The sequence below is a fragment of the Sorex araneus genome, chromosome 4 (genome assembly GCF_027595985.1).
Source record: "Sorex araneus isolate mSorAra2 chromosome 4, mSorAra2.pri, whole genome shotgun sequence".
Classification (NCBI taxonomy): Eukaryota; Metazoa; Chordata; class Mammalia; order Eulipotyphla; family Soricidae; genus Sorex; species Sorex araneus.
In genome coordinates, this window is record NC_073305.1 from 190,846,708 (window position 1) to 190,869,999 (window position 23,292).

General features: G+C 43.4%; 1 protein-coding gene across 1 annotated transcript in view; it reads right to left on the reverse strand.

Moving 5' to 3' along the window:
• Window positions 1–23,292, reverse strand: part of WDR27 (WD repeat domain 27) — a 136,179-nt gene that overhangs the window by 97,838 nt on the left and 15,049 nt on the right. The window contains exons 4-8 of the mRNA XM_055136760.1: window positions 13,977–14,101; window positions 8,934–9,047; window positions 7,830–7,881; window positions 6,553–6,623; window positions 5,383–5,500 (exon numbers count right to left, since the gene is read on the reverse strand). Of these exons, the coding sequence (XP_054992735.1) occupies window positions 5,383–5,500; window positions 6,553–6,623; window positions 7,830–7,881; window positions 8,934–9,047; window positions 13,977–14,101 (480 nt within the window). The remainder of the gene's footprint in view (window positions 1–5,382; window positions 5,501–6,552; window positions 6,624–7,829; window positions 7,882–8,933; window positions 9,048–13,976; window positions 14,102–23,292) is intronic.

Consider the following 23,292-nt stretch of genomic DNA (forward strand, 5'->3'; position numbering starts at 1 on the left):
AAAATATGCTTGACATTTTTTATCTTTCTAATTTTATGGAGATTATTTTTGTGCCCCAACATGTGGTCTATCTTGCAGAATGTGCCATGTGCACCAGTGAAGAATGTGAACTCAACAATTTTAGTGTGGAGAGCTCTACACATGGCTATTAAATTTATTTCTTCTATTTCTTCAAGATCAATTAAATATTATTATTTAATTTTGCTAATCTATCCATTAGTGAAAGGAGATTATTAAAACCTCCATGGGTGTACTGATATCAGCATTTTTCCCTGGGTCTATTAGCAGTTGCTTTATAAATTTAGGTGAGAAGGTGGTCTTAGGTCCACACCCAGCAGCGGTGGGGGATCAATCCTGGTGGTGTTCAAGGGACCATATAGGGTGCTAAGAATTGAACCTGGATTAGGCACTGTAGCACTGTAGCACTGTCGTCCCGTTGCTCATCGATTTGCTCAGGCACATGAAAGGCGAATGCCCTACCCACTATACTATCTCTCCAGTTCCTGTTTTAAAAAACATTAATGATTTTTCATTTGGTGCATATAGGTTAATGTGTTTTCTTTCTGATGATCCCTCTGAGTAAATAAAATACATTCTTATACCTTACGGTTTTTTTTTAAAAAAACTGGAAGTATAAGTTGACTGGATAGGGTTATCACCTTATTAAGGATATTATCTGCCTGTAAGATTGTTTTCCAGTCGTTTACTTTGGAACTGTGACCTGAACCTAAATGTTCAGAAGTATCTCCTGTAAGCAGCACAGCTCGGTTTGTTTTTGTTTTTGTTTTTGCTTTTGTTTTTTGTTTTTGTTTTCGTTTTTGTTTTATTGAATCACCATGTGGAAATTTACAAAGCTTTCAGGTTTAAATCTCAGTTGTACAATGCTTGAACACCCATCCCTTCACCAGTGCACATATTCCACCACCAAGAATCACGGTATACCTCCCCCCACTCCACAGCCCCCCACACCGCCTGTGTAGCTGATAAATTTCACTTTACTTTCACTTTACTTTGATTACATTCAGTATTTCAACAAAAAACTCACTATTATTGTTTGGAGTTTCTCCCCCCAAAGTCACTGGGTTCAGTTTTCTGATCCATGCAGCTACTCTGTACTTTCATTTGGTGAGTTCACATCATTTACATTAAGTGATATTACAAAGAAGGGAGACATCCACAACATCAGCAACTATCACCCAATCTGCCTGTTGTCTGTCATCTACAAGTTGTTCAGTCGAGTCATCCTGAATAGGATTGGCATCACACTAGACAAAGGACAACCATGTGAGGAAGCCGGGTTCTGAAAAGGATTCAGCACGATTGACCATATCCACATGGTGACCAAGCTCATTGAGATTTCACAAGAGTTCAATGCCGATTTAAGGTTCATTGATTTAAAGGCCTTTGATTCTGTTTGAGACTGAAGCAGTCATCAAAGCCCTAGCTAAACAAGGCATTCAAACTCAATACAGCAGGATCCTCCGTGAGCTGTATTATGGAGTCAGCACCAGGATCTCACCATTCTACAAGTGATCATCAACATAGAGGGGTTCGGCAAGGTGACACCATTTCACTGAAACTCTTCAGTGCCACCCTTGAGAACGTGATGTGACAACTGGAATGGGAAGGAATGGGAGTGAAGATAGGCAGTCGGCAACTACACCACCTCCGCTTCGCTGATGACATTGTTCTAATAACAACAAATATTAGCCAAGCGGCATGAATGCTGACCGACTTTGACCATGAATGTGGAATGGTCAGACTGCATCTGAATCTCACCAAGACAATGTTCATGAGAAATGGACTAGTTCCTGACATTCCATTTCCTCTCAACAGAATGAATATCTCTGAATGCATCAGTTATATGTACCTAGGCTGAGAACTCAACATGACGTGACAAACAACTTGGCACCAGAGCTGCACAGGAAGAAGAGAGAGGCGTGGAATGCCTTCAAGAGCAGTGAAGAAGCTGTAAAGAAGATGAAGAACCTCCGGCTCCAGGCACATCTTTTCGACTCCACCGTTCTTCCTGCACTAACATATGCCTCAGAGACCTGGGCCCTACAAAAACAGGATGAGAACGCTATTTGGGTCTTCCAAAGAGGAATTGAAAGAGCTATGCTAGGAGTATCACGTTTCACTCAAGTGAGAAAAGGAATCTGGAGTTCCAGCCTCTGTCAATGATCAAGAATCAGGGACACTGCTTCGTTTGCCAACGTGTCGAAAATCAGATCGGCCAGACACATAATGCGATTTGGAGACGACTGCTGGACTAGAGCTGTTACTGACTGGATTCCAAGGAACATCAAAAGAACACCTGGCCGCCCACCTACAAGATGGTCGGGCTTCTTCGTCAAGACCTTGAATGATTGGCTTGAGGCTCTTTGTGTTCCTGGAGCGAGCAGATGCCATTGGGCTACACTAGCACATGACAGGGACGAGTAGAGACGTTATCGGCGCCCATTCGAGCAAATCGATGAGCAGCAGGATGACAAGTGACACAAATGCAAGTGATATTACAAAGGAATTTTTATTCCCATTTTTCAAAAGATTGTATGTTTCTAAAGTTTGTTGTGTCTTTTAAAGACCATTCAAGATTCTTTCAAAACTTGCTAACTTGGGGCCGGAGCAATAGCACAGCGGGTAGGACGTTTGCCTTGCACGCGGCCGACCCAGGTTCGATACCCGGCACCCCATATGGTCCCCCAAGCACCACCAGGAGTAATTCCTGACTGCAAAGCCAGGAGTAACCCCTGAGCATCGCTGGGTGTGACCCAAAAAGAAAAAAAAAACTTGCTAACTAGCCACGAACTTCTTCAGCTTTTGTCTGTAAAGCTTTGTGACACTCCTTTGAATTTAAATGATAACTTACTGTATAGAGTATTCCTATTGTGATGTTTATTTCATCCAAAACTTTGTTGCTTTAGTCAACCATTCCCTTTTGCCTGTAGAGTTTCATTTGATAGATCTATGAGACTTACGGGGGTTCCTTTATGTGTTTCTTCTTTGCTTTTGCTGTTCTTAGGATTTCAGCTCTATCTTCAACTTTTCTGAGTTGAATTACTATGTATTTTAGAGATCTTTAGTGTTTATTTAGAACTTTTTGAGTTTCTTTGATCTGGTTATATGACTTAATCCTCCAACCGGGGAAATTCTCAACTATAATTTCTTCAACCAGTATTTCTTCCTCATACGCACTTTTTTCTCACTAGGATCTCCCTCAATTCAAATGTGGTTCTTCCTAAAATTTACCACATAGTCATAATTTTGTCTTCACTTCTTTTCTTCCTTTCCCTTCTTCTATTCTTCACTGATAGTTTCCTGCTGCTTATCCTTCACCACACTGATTTGATCTTCCATTTCTATCACTCTATAGCAGAGACCTTCCGACAAGTTTTTAGTTCACCTCTTATGCTGTCCAGTTTGACTGCTATTTCCTCATAGCCCTTCTCACACTTGACTGTTCTTCAGTCAGAGATATTCTATTATCTTTAGTTTGTCGAGCAACCTTACCAGGGTGACTCTAAAGTTGTCATAGGAGAGATTATAGAGCTGATGGGTTCTGGGGAATCCTTCTGAACTATGAGTTACCATTAATTTTGGTAAGCTGCCCCAACTCCTTGCTGTGTCTACTGTAGAGTTAGGCTAAGGGGACTATTCAATTTGGTGCAGGCTTGTAGTTCAATTTGTGCCATCTGAAGTCCATGATCAAGTCCACCCAGTCTCTGCTGCTATATTTATGTTGCATCTAGACACTGCAAATATTCTGTAGTACAAATCAGCACTACCTCTCTACCTTTATGATTCCCAGCAACACAATTTTTGAGTTTGTGCTGCTAGCACAGCATACCAGAACCAGTCTTCCTCTTTTCTCAAACCAAATTCCTTCTTAGACTAGGTGAAAGTCTGAAAGATGTGCTTTGAGGGAGGGTACATATGGTCCTTATTTCTCTAGCTTTCTGCCTGCCTCCTTAGCCTGGTGGGTTGTCTTCTTGCCTGTGATCATAGTTATGAACCGTGCCAGCTTAAAACTCTGCCAGGCGCTTGTTCACATTTGTACCAGCCTCTTGCTCATATTTTTTGCAGGTGGACAAAGTGTGAATACTTATAAGGCTGAGATTAAATTTACAGTCTGTTGTTTTTATCCACTGTCTGTGTTGTGTCCACATATTTCATCCTTTCCTCAATCCTGGGAATGCACTGCTCATATTCCAGTTCGGAGGCTCCTCAAAAGAAAACTTTCCCAGAATTGTATGCTGGTTATTACAGAATTGTCATCTTTGTGGGTAGAAGGGAGGCATTCACAGAATCTTTTTTTTTTTGGTCACTTTTGTGTGTTGCTGCATTTGGGGCAGTGTATTTCACTGGGTACCCTTTACCTCTATTGTGGCCCTGCCCCTTCTTCAATAAAGCTAATTTCCAACCTACTCTGACACTGAACTAAAAGAAAAAATTATCAATGAGGACAACTTTAAGGCAGCAAAATCACATTTGCTGTAACCTCAATCAATGGACTGCATTCTCTGCAATGTAATCAAGGGGCTATGTCTCCCACAATCCTTGATCAATGGGTTGCATTCCCTATAACCTTTAATCAATAAGTCATTCCCTTCTTAACCCATGATCAATTGGCTATGTACCCCATTCCTCCCTTCAATAGACTATCTCATGTCCCCCATGATCATGGACTGCATCTCCCATAACCCATCATCAATGGACTATGTTATGTTCCCTAAAAAACATGATCAATGAGCTGCCCACCCTGTGACCTTTGATCAAAGGGCTGTATCCCCATAACCCATAATTACTGCACTTCATCACCAAAAATGTTGTCACTTGGATGCAGAGGAAACATTTTCCAGTAGAGCACCAGCTCCTTCTGTGATAGTGTGGGAGTAGGTATCATATATGCAGTGATGTACGCATGTATACAACTGTGACATGCAGGGACCAGGAGGGATCAAGGCAGGAGGGAAAACCCAGGTGGGCCTATGACATACAAAGTCCAGGTGAGAGCCTGTAGGAAGGAGGGAGGATCTATGAGGTACAAGATTCAGGCGATGGAGTACACAGGAGAGGGCCAGCTCAGGTGTAGCTGTGCCCTCAAGTCCATACGGGCTGGAAGATCATCCTACTCTTCCACAAGAACAGTGGAAATTGGGAGCTATGCTGGTACAAGTGCTTTCCTGTTTCTATACCACATGCACGAGGTAAATCATCCCCCACCCCATCTTGCTCCCAAAATGCCTGGTGCCAGACGTTGTCTCAGGTCAGGGCCTGGGCTGATAATTCTGAACCCCTTCCCTCAACACCACACCAGGTTCTGCACAGGTTGTCATGTCAAGCCCCAGTGTTGTGTAAAGGAGTAGTCTATAACATTACCTGATGGAATGCCACACTGTGACCCTACTCTCCTGCTGAAGTTCTCTCTCATTTTCCCGAGGTCAATACGTGTCACACAACGGTAATGATGCCCTTCAAGCAAACTGAAGACCCAAAGCTGAGAAACAAAACAGACACAGACACCAACTCTTTCATCAAAAGGGTCTGGAAGGAAAAGTGAAAACAGACCAAGAAGAGCAGGTTCCTGAGAGTCGACAGGGCTCTATGATCTAAGACCTGCCCTTCTCAGTCTCTAACACCCACTAAGATCCCTCCTGCCCCAGAACACCCCCTAATAAATCTCTGTAATCATAATACATCATACATGTGATAAAATCTCTAAAAGAACCAGACTGTAAGGACTTCATGGGGCTTCCAAGCAGCAAAGACCATCGGGATAAACACTCCTGCCCCACTGTTAGGTCTCCATTAGGCTTCTCTTACTCCCGCCATAAGTGTCTTTGTTTCCCTTAGTTCTGTGAGCTGCTGTCTCTAAATTCCTCATAGCAAAGTTGGGATCAAGGAATGGTGGGGGACTTGGGGACCTGCTCCCTCGGATTGGTGTCTGAGGTGGTTATCTTGGGAAACTGCTGCGACCTGATGCTGCAGCCTGATGCTCCTGTGTAACAAGCAGGAGGAGAACTAGATTCAGTGATCTCCTACAAGCCTCGGCAGTGTGTGCTGTGGGCAACTGCTGCACCTGGTGTCAGAAATGCCAGGTATTTGGCATGCAGAAAGTATGTGTTTTCCCTGACAAAACAGCTTTTCCAATACCATCAGTAACTCTCTTTTTGATTTGAGGTCATATCCAGTGGTGCTCAGAAAACAACAGGCTGTGCCAGTGATCTAACCTGGACTCCTGCATGCAAAACCATACTTGGACCACTGAACTATCTCCACATCCTCAAAAGCAACTTTACTTAAAAAAGAAGAATCTCCTACTTCATGAAGGAAAGCTAAAATGTCATGGAGTAGAAGGTCTGAGGTCTTCCCCATAGCCACATATGGGAAAATAGCCACTGTGAACACTGTAGAGTAATTTAGCCTCACTGTCTGGGAGCCCGAATAAATCAAGACCTGAGGACAAAGACAGTGGCCTTGCAAGTCCGTGCATACAACGTGCACTCTGTCATGCTGAGCCAGAGTGGAATTGCCTCCTGTGTCCCTCACCTGGCCATCAGCTCCCCCGGTGACAAGCTGTCGACTCACTCCATCAACAAGCAGGCTCAGGAGAGGGTACGCTGTGGAGCAAAGACTTGGATACTTACCTTGGAGACAGCCACACAGTTCACCTAACCCAGAGTAGCAAGTTCACTTATGCTGCTGTCACTCTGTGCCTTCTCCATGCCCACAGGCAGCAGAGAGAGGAGGAGGAGGAGGTCATTTCTGCACGACAGTACCACATCACCTACCCCTTGCAGTGGAGGCAGACACCCCACCAGAGAGGCCATTCCTGTCAGGGAGCTGAGCACAAACAAAATAACTCCTGCATGAGTCAGAAGTAACACCATCAGAGAATGTGAACAGCAACTGAACAGTTGTTCTCTTCAGTTCTTCTCCAGGGTGCTATTTCATTTGAAACTTAGAGTTCTAAGGGTAAATTATGAAACTTTAGGATAATCTGGGATAGGTATTTAAAAGTTCTACAAATCTTAAATAAATGACATCTTAGACCAAGTGCATTCTTTCTTGAATGCTGATAATTCCACGTAAGTATTTTCACGTAAGTAATTCCAACACAATTCCCAGTAATGGGTTTCAGTCTGAGCTTGGTACACAAATTCAAGTTAAAACAGCAGATACGGTACTTGGAAGAATGATCCAGGAAGAATGCCAAGTCTTCTGGAAAACAGAACAGTAGCCTGAGTAGATCAAAGGTATCTAAATGTGCCCTTGTCCCAAAGGGCCCAGACATCTGCTCTACTATGTGAGTCACCCTCCCCCCAATTTGAATATACTTAAATCCTGATTTATATATTACTAACTCCAAGAAAGGCCTATCCTATCCAAATCATTCTCTTCTCAACAGGGGCACAAGGAGAACAGGAAAACCAACCTGGGAGCCACAGGACTGGATGGCTTCAAGTATCATAAAGCAACCACTCCATGCCTCAGCATCCCACTGCTGTGCAGCTCCTGCCAGCTCTAGATGAGAACAGACGCTATCCTAGCATCAGGCTAATGAGGAGGCAGGGCTTCCCCAGAACAAGGCATGTGCCCACTTTAGTCTGCCCTGCATACAGGAGTGGTATTCCTCTTTCCCAACCACACCTGGGTCCTCACCCTAGGGATGCAGCAGAGGGTACCCCTGCATTGGCCATCAACCCCTTAAACAGTTATATTCTTGAGGAATGGCAAGATTCTCCAGAATATTATATATATGTATATATATACACTATATATATAGGGAGGTGGGGCCACACATCTGGCAGAAAGGAAGTGTCTACCTGTGAGCACTGATGAAGTGTAGATCAAGGATCCCATGTGATGGTTCCAGACCTGATGATAGGAGGTTTGTTAGGAAAAGTAAACATTGGCGATTTTTTTGTCACAGCCTGAAATAAATTACAGCTTCTACCCATTTTTTGCCATAGCTTGAACTAAAATTATAGCTTCTACCCAATTATAAATGAAGCTATGTATAGGTTATCTAACAGTAAAGTAACAATAAAAGTAACAATAAAGTATAACGGTACTAAAACTATAGAAATGCAATAAAAGCTAACATGTAAGGTAATGACCACCTATGAGTCAGAAAAGCCAAAACATGAGGTAGCTCAGCGCTTATTCAACAGGCCTATATGGAGGTGGCTGTCACCCTCAACTGGCCATGTCCAATGGAGGGACACACTTGAACCTATACACTGTTCCCAATTCTTGTCATCCTGTGGCAAACCTGAGTAGATGTCCCCATCACTCAGCCATGCAGGGAGGAAAGTGAGCACAGTGTGGCCAAGCACTGAGATGCGGCGAGGAGGAACCTCAGAGCTGGGTGGCCCGGTGAAGGGTTCTCCAGCACTCTCCCTGAGGGTGTGTGCTCACTACCCCCCACCCCCTCGGTTACCAGAAGAGTCCTGAATGCCGCCCACTTGGAGTTGGAACGGAAATGAGCTTGCATTTGTCCTTTTCCTTAGGTCAATTCAATCTGACCAATTCTTCTGATAGCAGCTTTGCACAGGGGCAGTACTGTAGCCAATGAGGTTTATCCAAGATGTGATTATTGATAACTGAAAACTTCTCCCAGTTTTTTCTGTTAGCAACAACTCTCTGCTCTGGATCTAGTTCACTGTGGTGAGAAATGGGAGTTTTCATGGCCTGGCCCTGGGCTCCCAGAGAATCCTGTATCCACCTCAAGCCCCTCTGGGAGAAGGGTTCCTCCAGAGTGCTGTGAGTACCATGCAGTCCTCCCAGACCAGTCCAGAGACCCCAGCTAAACATCAGACCAGGATTCAGAACTCAGAACTCAGCCCGGGGCAATACACCCAGAGTCTATATTCAGCTCAGCCAGTGAGCTGCCCAAGCTTATAGAAGTGCTGGTCTCCAGAGCTTACCTTAAAGGTCCTATCTTCAGACACTGAGATGATGATACCAGCTTGCCAGGGACAAAACTCAGCCGCAGTCACTGGGCCCATGTGTCCCTCCAGCTCAGCCAGCAGAGACTGACTCTAGGAAATTTACATGGCAGAGTCATAAGTGAGGGTCCTAGTGATTATGGTTCAAATTTACATCCATGACCTAGACAACCATTTCTAGAAAAACAAATTTAACTTTACATAATTCCATCTTCCATGTTTAAACTGGTTTTTTTGTGCAGTACTTGGTATCCAACCCAGACCTTACATATATGAAGCCTGTTCTACCCCTGAGCCATATCTCAGTCCTCCTCTTGAATGTTTATGGTAATAATGTATTCTAATTAAAAGTATCTCACCAGGGGCTGGAGTGATAACAGAGTGGGTAGGACATTTGCCTTGCAAGCAGCTGACCTGGGTTCGATTCCCAGCATCCCATATGGTCCCCTGAGCACTGCCAGGAGTAATTCCTGAGTGCAGAGCCAGGAGTAACCCCTGTGTATTGCCGGGTGTGACCCAAAAGCAAAAAAAAAAAAAAAGAAGAAGAAGAAGAAGAAGTATCTCATCAAAGTATTCCATATTTACTTCAAGTCTCAGATAAATCTGATAGGATGCTCAGTAGAACACACTGTACAAAGGCAAGAAGCCACCTATGTCCCTGAAAGCCCTCCTGGCAGCCCTGTCACAGCTAGACAGGACACCTGACCTGAGATCTTCCTCTCTTTTCATAGACTAGAGGCACCACAGTAACTCCACCTCATCCTCCGCAGTTCCCAGGGCTGTCCTTTCTCTTTCTGGGCATCCCATCTTCCTACAAATCTAACAAGATCCTTCCAATTTACTCGTTTCCTTACATCAAGATGATTAGCTATCTGTTACAATATCGAAGGGCATCATGTTAAGCAAAATAAATCAGAGGAAGAGGAACAAATCAAACGACCTCTTTCATCTGTGGAATACAGAAATGGAACAATAGATAAACACAGAAAGTACTGAACAATAGCACTGGAATACAAAATTACCAAATAATGAAGAGAAAGAAAAAGGGGAAAATGATCAGACTAGAGGTGACATAGGAACAGTGGTGGTGGGTCTTAGGTACTTTGGTGATAACAGAGTATAGTAATTGTGCATATCTAATATATTCAATATAATATCTAATATAATAATATATAATAATACTATATTGCCAAAAATATAATAAATAATTTAAAAGATAGGGGGTTACCGCGACCCACACGGCGAGTCGAATATTGACCCGAGAGAGGGAATAAGAGTGGCAAGGACAGGGTAGGGAGGATTGTATGAAACATACAGCGACTTCATTGCAAAGCTCATTGACTTTTGTAGTATGCAGTAGGCAATTTGTGAGAAAGCCAAGGGTTACAAGTTGAGAGAGCTACTCTATCTGTTATTCTGTTTTGCAGCTGCTTATGTGGGCAGTTCCTTGAACTTTCTCAGCAAAACAGGACAGAAGTGAGATTGTGGCTTCTGGCCTGACCAAGGTGGATCAGGTGCAGCCTTCTCTTCAGCCCTCCTTATCAGGGTCAACCACCAGGGCATGGTGCTCCCACATGCCAAGTTTTTCCCCTGCTCATTCCCTTTTCAGGGAAAACAAGCAGGGGCCACCAAGGCCAGTCTCCAAGTTCCCAACAGGGGTTGAACCAGACAACATTCCCACCAGCAGTGGATGAGAGTTCTTTTTTCACCACACTTCCACCAACAGAGAATGCTACCAGTATTTTTGATACGTACCATTCTCAATAGCATAAGATATTACAATATCATCTCGATTTGGGTTTTCTTAATAAGTGACGGCGAGCATTTTTTCACACGCCTGTTGGTCTTCCTCAGAGAAGTCTCTGTTCATTTCCTCTCCCCATCTTTTGATGAGGTTTCAGATTTTTTTGTTGTTGATCATTGTGAGTACTTTAATACCTTAGATATCAACTCTTTATCTGATGTATTGACAGCAAATATTTTCTTCCATTCAGTTAACTGCCTTTTAGCTTTAGCCCATGTTTCTTTTGCCATGTAGAAACTCTTTAATCAATGTGGTCCCATTTTGAGTGGAGGGTGTGGGGAGAAGAGACAGACAGGAAGCAACAGGGGGCAAAGGTCAAAGTACCCGGGTGGTGATAAGGAATCTCACGAATCACGAAATCCCGTTGATCATCGAGTGACTCGAGCAGTCTCACTAACCTCTACAATCGTCCTATCCCTGAGATTTTAGAAGCCTCTAAAGGCTTCAGGATCAGGGGAATGAGATTCAGCTGGTTATTGACTTTGGCATATAGATACACCATGCGAAGCTTGCGAGGCTGTACCATGTGGGCAGGAAGCTCTCGCAGCTTGCGAGTTTCTCCCCAAGGGAAAAGTAGGTTATAAGATATCGTATGGCTACTTTGCGGCCGCACGCTTCTGGGAGTTTGCTTTTAAGTCTCTGGACGTTGGCCGTTGATGGAATTACACACACCTGGGTTCCTCTGCCGGTACCTTCATACGTGAGACCTGTCCGAACGTGTGGAGAGGGGCCTTGAGCATGGCTATGGCTAGGTTCCAGTAGTCTTTGGCTGCGGGGAGTTCTGCTCGGGGCAGGGAGGGAAGCTGGAGCCCATCCCCTCTGAGGGGCCCCCAGGGAAGACAGCAGGTGTGCAGGCAAGAGACTCTCTGCAATAAGGAATAACAGAGCTAAATATCCAAACCACAGAGTCAACAACACTGAAATCAGGAGACCCAAACTTAAACAAACTTAAAAAGGAAAGATTCTTGTTGAGATAATAAGCAGAGGTGGGGGTGGGGGTGAGGGTAGGAGAGGGAACCTGGGACACAGGTGGTGGGAAGATGAACCTGGTGGTGGGATCGAAAACGGAATGTTGTATGTCTAAAACCCAACTATGAACAACTTTGTAAATCACGGTGCTTTCATAAAATAAAATTTGGAAGGGAAAAATAAAAGGCTACAGAGAAAAGAAAAATCTCTAAAGATAAAAAAACGATGGAGATGGTTAGTTATTTAGGTTTGGTAAAGTGATCTAATGCTAATTTATTTAGACACCAAGGTAGTAGCACAAAATATGAGTAATATTTATAGTTCAAGTCCCAGAAGAAGTTGGGACCTTTATAGTCTGTCTCTTTCAAACCTTCACTGGTCCTGGTGCTCTCCTGTCATCCAGGACTCCCCAGCTGTGTTACCTTCTATGCATAAGCCTCCATTTCAAAATCTGATCAACAGTCACTGGAGGACAGAAATGTATACTCGCTGTCCACACTGGTCAGCATGCAGCAGTCAATTAGCCATGGATTCAGACAATGTGCCTTGCATTCTTCCTAATCTGGATTGGTTTTTTTCCAGTTGGTTTTGTTTGTTTGTTTGTTTGTGGGTCACCCCTGGTGTTGCTCAGGGACTACTCCTGGCTCTGCACTCAGGGATCACTTTTAGCAGAGCTCAGGGAACCATATGGGATACCGAGGATTGAACCTGGACCAGCCACATGCAAGGCAAGCAACTTACCCGCTGTACTATCACTCTGGCCCCAGGCCTGGATGTTCTTTGTGTGTACATGGCCAGAAATTTCTTTGGAGCAAATAGGTGTGTTCTATATGTTCATCTGGCAAGCAGCAGACATGATATCAAACCTTGGGTAACCATCTCCTAACAAGCTTTACAAGGAACATAAATTTTGAATAAACCAGTCTTTCATGATGCATCTGACACTGAGCACATTCCACAGATCTCAAGCATTATACCTCACAACCAAATGAGAAACTGAACATCCACACCCTTATGGAGGAACACTCTCACATAGGCCAATCCCAAGGAAAGTAATGGTGGGAAGGTTCAATTGCTGGGAAAGTAACTGCTAGAGTGAAACAAAATCAGGGAGCCATGAGGGCATAAAGACGTGAGAGAGTGACTGTAGCAGGGCAGGTGAAGGGAAGGAAAATGGGGCTGAGTGAGCTGACTCAGTTGTCCTACTCAGTACTATCCTAGTATAAAGGAAGGCTTACTCTCATGCATTTTCCAATGATGTGGCCACAGTGACCAGCTAGCATGTTACAGAGATGGTACAGCCTCTATCTTGAGTCATAAAACTGCACTCAAGTCTCACAGGTGAAAAACTCTCCCTACTATCAAGTGTTGTCGGCTCTTTACTTAATTTTAACACTTTGTCAGACTCATCCCACAGCTTTATGCTCAGTATTACACCACCCCCCAAACTGCCAATGTTGTCAGACTCACCTCTTTATTAAGTTCCTCCATCAGCAATGGCCCCCAGGTCAAATACAGGTATCAGATTCACCCTATATCCAAGACCATAAGCCCTTTTTCCTCATATAGGAACATAGTACTCAGACACAAAGAAAACATATGCACACTAATAAGGTATGCAATACTCAGGCACCAAGAGCAAACACCCATATAAGTTACATAATACTTAGCCATCAGCACACACATATGTACATGAAATACATAATACTTAAGACACAAAGAGGGGCTAGAGTGATAGTACATCGGGCAGGGCATTTGCCTTGCACGCGGCCGAGCTGGATTCGATTCCCAGCATCCCATATGGTCCCCTGAGCACTGCCAGGAGTAATTCCTGAGTGCAAAGCCAGGAGAAACCCCTGTGCATCATTGGGCATGACCAAAAAAAGCAAAAAAAAAAAAAGGGAAAAAATAAGACACAAAGAGTGCACATACACATATAAGGCACGTAATACTCTGACATAGAAGGGGCCATATACAGAAGACACATAATACTTAGATACCAGAGTGTGTGGGCACACACACACACACACACACACACACACACACAGTCCATAATACAGACACAGAGAGCACACATAAATACTACATGATATACAGACAAAGTGGAAACACACATATAAGGCATGTAGTACTCAATAGACAGAGCACACACACATAAAGTAGTTAATACCTGAAGAGCACAAAACATAGGTAGTACATGATACACAGACACAGAGAGCATATACACACACATGTAAAGTAGAACTCACCTCCACATCCAGCATGAAGATTCTATTCCCAGCACACACAGCTACAGCATGATCATCTGGACTGAACCGCAAACACATCACCTTCCCCAGACAAGTCCCAAGGACAGTCCCACGAGGAGATTGGCCTGGAAGGAACATGATCATTAGTGCTAGTACTTGGAAGTCCTTCAGCCTTTCATGGAAAACACTGACAACTAATGTGGCACCTTCTTCACTGGCCAGAGAGACCAAAGTAGAACAGTGATGGAGTGAGAAATTTAAAGATGTGAACATGAACACGTGATCATCAAAAGTTCTGTGAGATGCACCTCCAGGTATTCAAAGGGTCTTTGAGAAGCTGCCTGGGCACATGTAAGCCCAACAAAGAAGGACACCAACCCCACTTCCTGCAGCCACCTCTCGGGTCTGGATTGGGCAGCAAATCTAAGGCTTGGCTTGGCTTGGGCTCTCCACGGCAACAAGGACATCCCCCAGCAAGAATCTGGAGCCCCAGGTGAAGATACAAATATCATCACTGCTACATGATAAGGTTACAACCACTGCAGCAGACACCAAGGCTGAGATCTTGCAAAAACTAGGCTACTCATGGTGTCACTGGGAACCATGACAGCCTGAAATTAAGGAATAGAGAACATGGGCATGCCTGGCCCCAAGTTCTGTGTGGCAATCCACAAGGGATCCACATCAACAGAACCAGGGAGTGACGAACAACGGGCTCTGCCTTTTTGGATACGTCATACTCCAGTGATAGAAGCAGATGCTAGGAAATAAGTCCGCAGAAACAGGAAAGTGAGCACTGAAGAGGAGGGTGCAGGACAGGGGACCACGGTTCGAGGTTGGGTACAGAGTTTTGAGGAGGACCTATAGCAAGAACACAGTGGAATATAATAGAGAGAAAACAGTGCGGTCAGCAGAGCCAAAAATGAGTCCAATGTGTGAGAGTGTGTGTGTGTGTGTGTGTGTGTGTGTATGCTCTGTATCTGAGTATTATGTACTTTATATGTGTGCCTGCCTGTGATCTCTGATACAAAAATGAGTCCAATGTGTGAGAGTGTGTGTGTGTGTGTGTGTGTGTGTATGCTCTGTATCTGAGTATTATGTACGGCACACATATAAAGTACATAATACTCAGATACAGAGCATACACACACACACACACACACACACACTCTCACACATTGGACTCATTTTTGGCTCTGCTGACCCCACTGTTTTCTCTCTATTATATTCCACTGTGTTCTTGCTATCTTGGTCTTGTAGTTGGTGAAGGGCAGGCGAGTGTTGTGAATACTTTTCCCAGCTTCTGCCACATCGCCAACACTGCTGCTCTTCTCTCTTTGAGGTCTTCCTTTATCGCTTCTCTGCACAGCTTTTCAAACTCAGACGTTTAGCTTCTGGTTGCCTGAGGCTCATGCCAAACCACATTGGAGAATGAGCTTGAGAGTTTCCGAAGACAGGCATTTTTTCCGAAGACAGGGCTTCCCCACTCTCGGCATTTTTCACGAAATCATGGAGGTGCTGAACCAGTCAATCGTATTCCTCGTTGATGTTGTTAACGATGGCATCTTCCCACGTTGATACAATAATGCCAAAGAGCTCCCAGTTGGTGGTCATTCTGCAAGTTCTCTTCTTAACTTACACTTTGCAGACCTTTCTGCCCACTCTGTGAAGTAGAATTTTGCACGAAGGAGACAGTGATTCGATCCTGTTTGGAATTTTGGGACAACAGGGACATCAGCCCGGCAGAATCTTCGATTGAATATGATGTGGTCAATTTCGTTGTGGAACTGTCCACCGGGAGACACCCATGTGCAACGTTCAGATTCAGCCCTCTAGAACTATGAGTAACCATGGATGTAAAAAACTAAAGCTCACCGAAGGGCGAGTGCACTCGCAGTCTCTCTAGGCGGCTCTGTCTCACCGCCCGCGTCCGTTGCCCCAGAACCACTGTGTGTGCTGTCAGTCGAGGGCAGGCGACGAAAGGAAGAAGGAAGAAGGCCAAACTGGTTGCTCGATCCGTTTATTTCATTCTCTCCCTCCACTTCTCTCCCGCTCTCCTGGATCTCTCCCTGTGGATCTGCCCCGTGGATCTGGCCCCCCAACCCACTCTTCCAGCCTAGTTAAATCTCCACAGCATCAGGGGGTTGGGGCATACACGTAGGTGTGGTCACCATCAATAGGGTAAGGTCCTTTCCCTTAGGGGATGCTTCTCCTAGGACTTAATTCTCTTTCAGCAGGAAGATCCACCCAAGGGTGGAGTCCCATGAATGTGTTTCTCTTCTCCTCAGCCAGCAAACATATAAGAATTCATAATATTATTTTGTATGGACACAATAAGAGATGCATTAAAGCTTATAGAATTGCTCTCCTGGGGCCATCTCAATCTCAGACTACAGTACTCAGGCCAGATCAGTCTTTCCTATCCCTGGCAGGGTCCCAGTCTCATAATTACTATTGGATCATGACAGCATTTGTCTATGATCAAGCTCTTAATTTATAGTTAAGAATTAGGCACTTTGGCCAGGCCCATCTCGATGCCAGGGTAGCACATAACTCACCGCTTGCCCTGGATCCTTCCCGTCCCACGTCGGGGACCCTACTTTGGGATGCTAGGAACTGAGGGCAACTGAGGCTTAAGTGGAGAAAGCAGATGCCCAGGAGGGAATAATATTCAAGGTTAATTAATTCCCAAGTTATAAAAACATAATATTGTCTTCTTGTGTCTATACAAAACAGACATAGCTTTAAAGTAAATTATTCAAAAGGCACAAGAAGAGGAGAAAGGCAATATTAACTTATATAATATAAATTCAGTATCCTATGAAGGTCTGACCTTGCAAATTAGCAGAGTCAGATTAAGGGAAAGCCTTGGATTAACTGTTTGGGGGGAGAGAGCATAGAGAAGTGATTATAGCTAAACAAAGGGATGGGAGAGATTCGGGAACACCTTGATGGGTGTGCCTGGGGTAAGCCTAAACTCTGGGTCAAACTGGGACAAGCTACTTGTGGCAAGGAGGGAAAGGGCAAAGTAATGTCGTCCTACATCCTTGGTCGACATGATGAACTCAAGACAGTCTCTCACCCTTTTCGTTCCATTCTAGGCCACGGGTCCCAATGTGGAGTTCTTCGTGCGACCTTCTTGATCCTATCTTGGCATTGAAATCACCGACAATGATTTGTAGGAGGTGTGGTCTTCTTTATAGAACTTCTCCAGCTCCATGTAGAACTTCTCAATTTCTTCATTATAGTTGGATGTTGGTTAGTATACAATGAAGATAGTAACTGCTGGCAGTGAGCCACATCTATTCAAATGTAATCATCCAATTCGTGTTGTTAGGCATTCAAATGAATCAATGCTCATGGTCAAGTTCGTGTTGACAAGGACACCAACGCCACTGATACCTCTGTTGTTGCATGTTCCGAGGAACAGTTCTTCTCCGGTGTCAAAAATGGCATGATGTGATTGATGCCTTCTCATTTCTGTCAGACCAATGATGTCATACTTGATCTTCCACACTTGCACCATCAGGTCCTCGATGGATGCTTCTGATGCCAGCGTACGTGTGTTGAAAGTACAGTCATTTTAGTCTTTCTTTGTTTTGACAGTCTAGTTCGTCCCTGAGATTTTATCAGTCCCTCCTTGCTCATCCTTCTTAACACTGCTGTATTGGGGGCTCTTTTATTGTCAGGCAAATGAAGCCCATTGTTGTTACTGTATTGGGCACATCGAATACGCCATGAGTAGCTTACCCCGTGCAGGCGGGGTACTCTCGCTGGCTTGCCGTGCAGGCGGGGTGGTACTCTCCACCCCGAGAGGGATGGAGGCTTTTAAGGCAGCCTTCAATCACCCTTACATGTGTTCCCATTGTTCATATCATATTTGAAGCCCATCAAATATGGTACAAAAATTATGGAAAATGGGTATTAAGTGTCCTATGCTGTGTCTGGAAAGCGGCCTGGAACGTGACAGTGGCTGGGAAGTGGAGGTAGTGGAAGTCTGCTGGTGAGGTATTTATCTCGCTCCAGTAGGGTGGGGCGTCTGGGTTTGATCCCTGGAGCGCCAGAGATTGGAGGAGGCAGACAGAGGATATTGTTTCTGGGTCTCATTGAGCCTGGAGTTCAAGTTTGCAAAGTTCTGCTTTACCTGGTTCTGTGGGGCTTCACTCATGCGTGAGGTTTGGCAAGTGGCAAGTGTCTGGAAAGCAGCCTGGAGCATGGCGGTGGCTAAAGTACTAATATACTTTATTTTATACATGGATACAGTAAGTTTCAGTATTATATAATTTGGGCTGGAGCAATAGCTCAGCAGGTAGGGCATTTGCCTTTCATGGACCTGGGTTCGATTTCTCCACCCCTCTCGGAGAGCCCAGCAAGCTACCGAGAGTATCTCACCCACAGAGCAGAGCCTGGCAAGCTACCCATGGTATATCGATATGCCAAAAACAGTAATGAATTTCACAATGGAGATGTTACTGGTGCCCACTCGAACAAATTGATGAGCAACGGAATGACAGTGACAGTGATAGTGATTATATAATTTATATATAACTATGGACTGTGTCTATGTGCTCTATGGATATTATATGCTCTGTTATAATATAATAATATGTATAATAATATACACAATATATGTATATACTCTCTGAGTATAATTTAGTTTATATGTGTCAGCTGTGTCTGAGTATTGCATGTTTTATAGATGAGCATATATAGTTTATGTATGTATTTCTAAGGATTATACAACCGATTGATCAACCAGCTTGGCCCTTGTTTTCCTCCTCTGTCTGCCCCATGGCCCAGGCCACTCCGGCTGGGCGAGCAGCCTGGGACCAAACCCCCTCGAACCCGGGGGGTGGCCAACGGGGAGAGCTGCCGGGGCTCTTCCCCCAGTCGCCCCCCAGCAGATGTTTTTTACAATCTCTCAATAGATCAACCAGACTAAAGCTCAGCAAGGACATGCTTTATTTAAGGGAAGAAAGGGGAGAGAGGGGATCAGTAGATAAATACAGACTTTTTATCCCCCAAAAGCTGAATACACATTCTTCTCCAGTGTACATGGGAAATTCGCCAAGACAGATCACATGCTGGGCCACAAAACATACCTCCATACCTCCATAAAATTAAAAGGATTGAAACTGTATCAATGATCTTTTCAGACCATGATGCACTGAAAATAGAAGTGAATCGCAAACAGAAACAGAAATTTAGATCGAACACCTGGAATTAAACAGCTCACTACTGAACAATCAGTGAGTTAGAAAGGAAATCAAAGAGGAAATCAAAAGATTCCTGAAAACAAGTGAGAATAAGAACACAAGCTAACAGAACTTGTGGGACTCAGCAAAGGCAGTGTTAAGAGGAATGTTTATAGCTCTACAATCATTCCTCAGAAAAGAAGAGAGGGCCCACATCAATAACAACCTCACAGCTTAGATCTTGGAAAATGACCCAAAAAAGGAGCCCAAACCAGGCAAGAGGGAGGAAATTATAAACCTTAGAGCAGAAATCAATAACCTGGGATCCCAAAAGAATCCAAAAGATCAATGAAACCATGTGCTGGTTCTTTGAGAAAATAAACATGATCGATAAGCTACTAGCAAGACTCACAAAGAAATAAAGAGAGAGGAACCTAGTAAACCATATCAGAAATGAAAAGGGGGACATCACAAGAGGAATGCAGAAATTTATAGGATCATCAGAGATTACTTTGAAAATCCTTACAGGGGCTGGAGCGATAGCACAGCGGGTAGGGCGTTTGCCTTGCACGCGGCCGACCCGGGTTCGATCCCCGGCATCCCATATGGTCCCCCAAGCACTGCCAGGAGTAATTCCTGAGTGCAGAACCAGGAGTAACCCCTGAGCATTGTTGGGTGTGACCCAAAAAGAAAAAAAAAAAGAAAAGAAAATCCTTACAGCATGCAATAGAGAATCTTGAAGAAATGGGTAAATTCCTGGATTCTTATAACCTCTCGGGGCTAAACCAAGAAGATTTGGAAAACCTGAATAGATCTATCACCATTGAGGGAATTGAAATGGTAATCAAAAGTCTTCCCCAAAACAAAAGCCCAGTCCCAGATGGATTCACTAGTGAATTTTTCCAAATCTTTAAAGAGGACCTATTGCCAGTCCCTTTCAAACTTTTCCAGGAAATTGAAGAAATAGAAATATTCCCACTCAGTTTCTATGAGGTAAATATCACTCTGATACCCAAAGCAAACAGAGACACACCATAAAAAGAAAATTACAGACCAATATCCCTGATGAACATGGACACAAAGATCCTCAACAAAATACTAGCAAATAGAATCCAATGACTCATCAAAAAGATGATACACCAAGACCATGTAGGATTCATTCTGGGAATGCAAGGAAGGTTTAACATTCAAAAGTCAATCAATATAATACACCATACCAATGAAAGATAAAAAAAAAAAAACATTATCGTATCAATAGATGCAGAAAAAGCTTCTTACAAGATCCAGCACCCATTCATGATAAAAACTCTCAAGAAAATGGGAGTCAAAGAAACTTTCCTCAATATAGTCAAAGCCATCTACCCCAAGCCCACAGCAAGCATTATCCTCAATAGGATCCTCATTATCCTCAAAAACTAAAAGCCTTCACTCTAAGATCAGAGACAAGACAAGGTTGTCCACTCTTGCCACTTCTATTCAAAATAGTGCTTAAAGTACTCACCATAGCAGTTAGAGAAGAAAACAATATTAAGGGCATCCAGATAGAAAAGGAAGAAGTCAAGCTCTCACTACTTGCAGATGAAATGGTATTGTACTTAGAGAAACCTAAAGCGTTTCTAAGGAGGTAAAGGACCTGTACAAAGAAAACTGCAAAACTCTACTTCAAAAAATAAAAGAGGACACGAGGAAATGGAAAGACATCTCCTGCTCATGGAAGGGAGAATTAACATTGTCAGAATGGCAATACTCCCAAAAGCATTATACAAATTCCATGCAATCCCTATAAGGATAGCTCTGATATTTTTTCAAAGAAATAGATCAAATGCTCCTGAAATTTATATAGGACAATAAACCCCACAAAGAGTTAAAGCAATCCTTAGGAAAAAGAAGATGTAAGGGATCACTTTCCCCAACTTCAAACTGTACTACAGAGCAGCAGTAATTAAAACAGCATGGCATGGAGTAAAGACAGACCTGCAGACCAATGGAATAGAGTTGAATATCCTGGCACAGATGCTTAAATATATGATCACCTAATCTTTGATAAAAGAGCAAGAAATATAAAGTGGAGCAGGAAAGCCTCTAACAAGTGGTGCTGGGAAAACTGAACAGCTACCTGCAAAAAAAAAAAAAAAACTCTGACCTCTACAACAGTTAGATTAAAATGGATTTAAAGACCTCAACATTAGACCTGGATCCATAAGATACATAGAAGAAAACATGGGCAAAACCCTCCATGACATTGAAACTCAAGGCATCTTCAAAGATGAAACACTACTGACTAAGCAAGTAGAAGCAACAATTAACAAATGGGACTATATTAAACTTAGAAGCTTCTGTACTGCAAAAGAAACAGTGACCAAGATACAAAGACAGCCCATGGAACTGGAAAAACTATTCACCCAATACCCATCTGATAAAGGGTTAATATCAAAGATATACAAGGCACTGGTAGAACTTTACAAGAAAAAAAATCCAACCCCATCAAAAAATGGGAGAAAGAAATGAACAGAAACTTCCTCAAAGAAGAAATCTAAATGGCCAAAGGGCACATAAAAATTGCTCTATTTTCACTAATCATCAGGGAGATGCAAATCAAAACAACAATGAGATATCATCTCTCACAAGAGAGACTGGCACACATCCGAATCAACAAGAACAACCATGGCATGGACACAGGGAGGGAGGGACCCTCATTTGTTGCTGGTGGGGATACTAACTGGTTCAGCCTTTTTGGAAAATAATACAGACATTCCTCAAAAAACTAGAAGTTGAGCTCCCATTTGACCCAGCTATATACCACTTCTGGGAATTTCCCCCCAGCAATTCAAAAACACACAGCAGAAACACCATCTGCACTCCTACGTTCATTGCAGCACTATTCACAATAGTCAGAATCTGGAAACAACCTGAGTGTCTAATAACAGACAAATGGATAAAGAAACCATGTTGTTTCTACACAATGGAATACTACACAGCTGTTAGGTCTGTGTAGTATGAGGTCACAAAATTTGTCTACAAATGGATGGACTTGGAGAGTATCATGCTGAGTTAAATGAGTCAGAAGGAGAGGGACAGATATAGAATAACTGCATTCATTTGTGGGACATAAAAAAATGTTTTAAACAGTATGAAACTAATATCCAAGACCAGGGAAAACCAGAAGGACTGATCAATGGCTAGAAATTACCACAAGGGTGTTGTGGGCGGAGGGTAGGTAAGATAGAGAAGGGTCCATTATGATAACATCAGTTGAAAATGAACACTCTGGAGAGGAACTGAGTGTTGAAAGTAGGTATACGGATATCATGATAATCTTCCAGCATCTGTATTGCAAATCACAGTGCCTAAAATGGGAGGGAAAGAGAAAGAGAGAGAGAAGTGAGGTGCCTGCCATAGAGGCAGGTGGGGGTGTGGAGGAGCTTGGAGGGTAGGAGGGAAACTGTGGATATTGGTGCTGGGAAATTACACTGGTGGAGGGATGGGTGTTGGAACACATATGACTGAAATCCAATCATGAACAGCTTTGTGAAAAAATAAGTAAATAAATAAATATAAAAATAAAATAAAACAAGTGAAATGAGATTAACCTCCCACACAGTAAAGGTCAAACAATATGCATGGGCCATATGCCTTCCATTAGAAGGTTCAGATTAGACATCTGGTTTCAAAGCCAAAGAAACAATAAGCAATCCTGTTGGATATCACTGGTTTGTCCTTTCTCCCTTGCCACAGAATTTGGGCTTATCTGGTAATAATCTCTAAACAATTCTAGACTACATTGGTATGTCCTGCTCCCCTTGCCACTAGGAGCTTAGGTATATCAGTCATGCCCATCAAAGTGCTCCCGAGTCACTTCCATTCCTTTGTTTATCTGTAACCACTTTTACCAGTTTATCTGCTCTGTTAATTTGTAAGGTCAGACCTTGCTAGGGCAGTGAACTTGTATTGTAAGTTAATATTGTCTTTCTCCTCTCTTATGTCTTTTGAATAGTTTACTTTAAAACAATATCCTTTTTGTGTGGACAAAAAAAAGACATTTATTAATATGCTTTGGTAACATGGGATTTAATTGGCTTCAAATAGTATTCACTCCCAGGCATCTGCTTCTGGACTTAAGC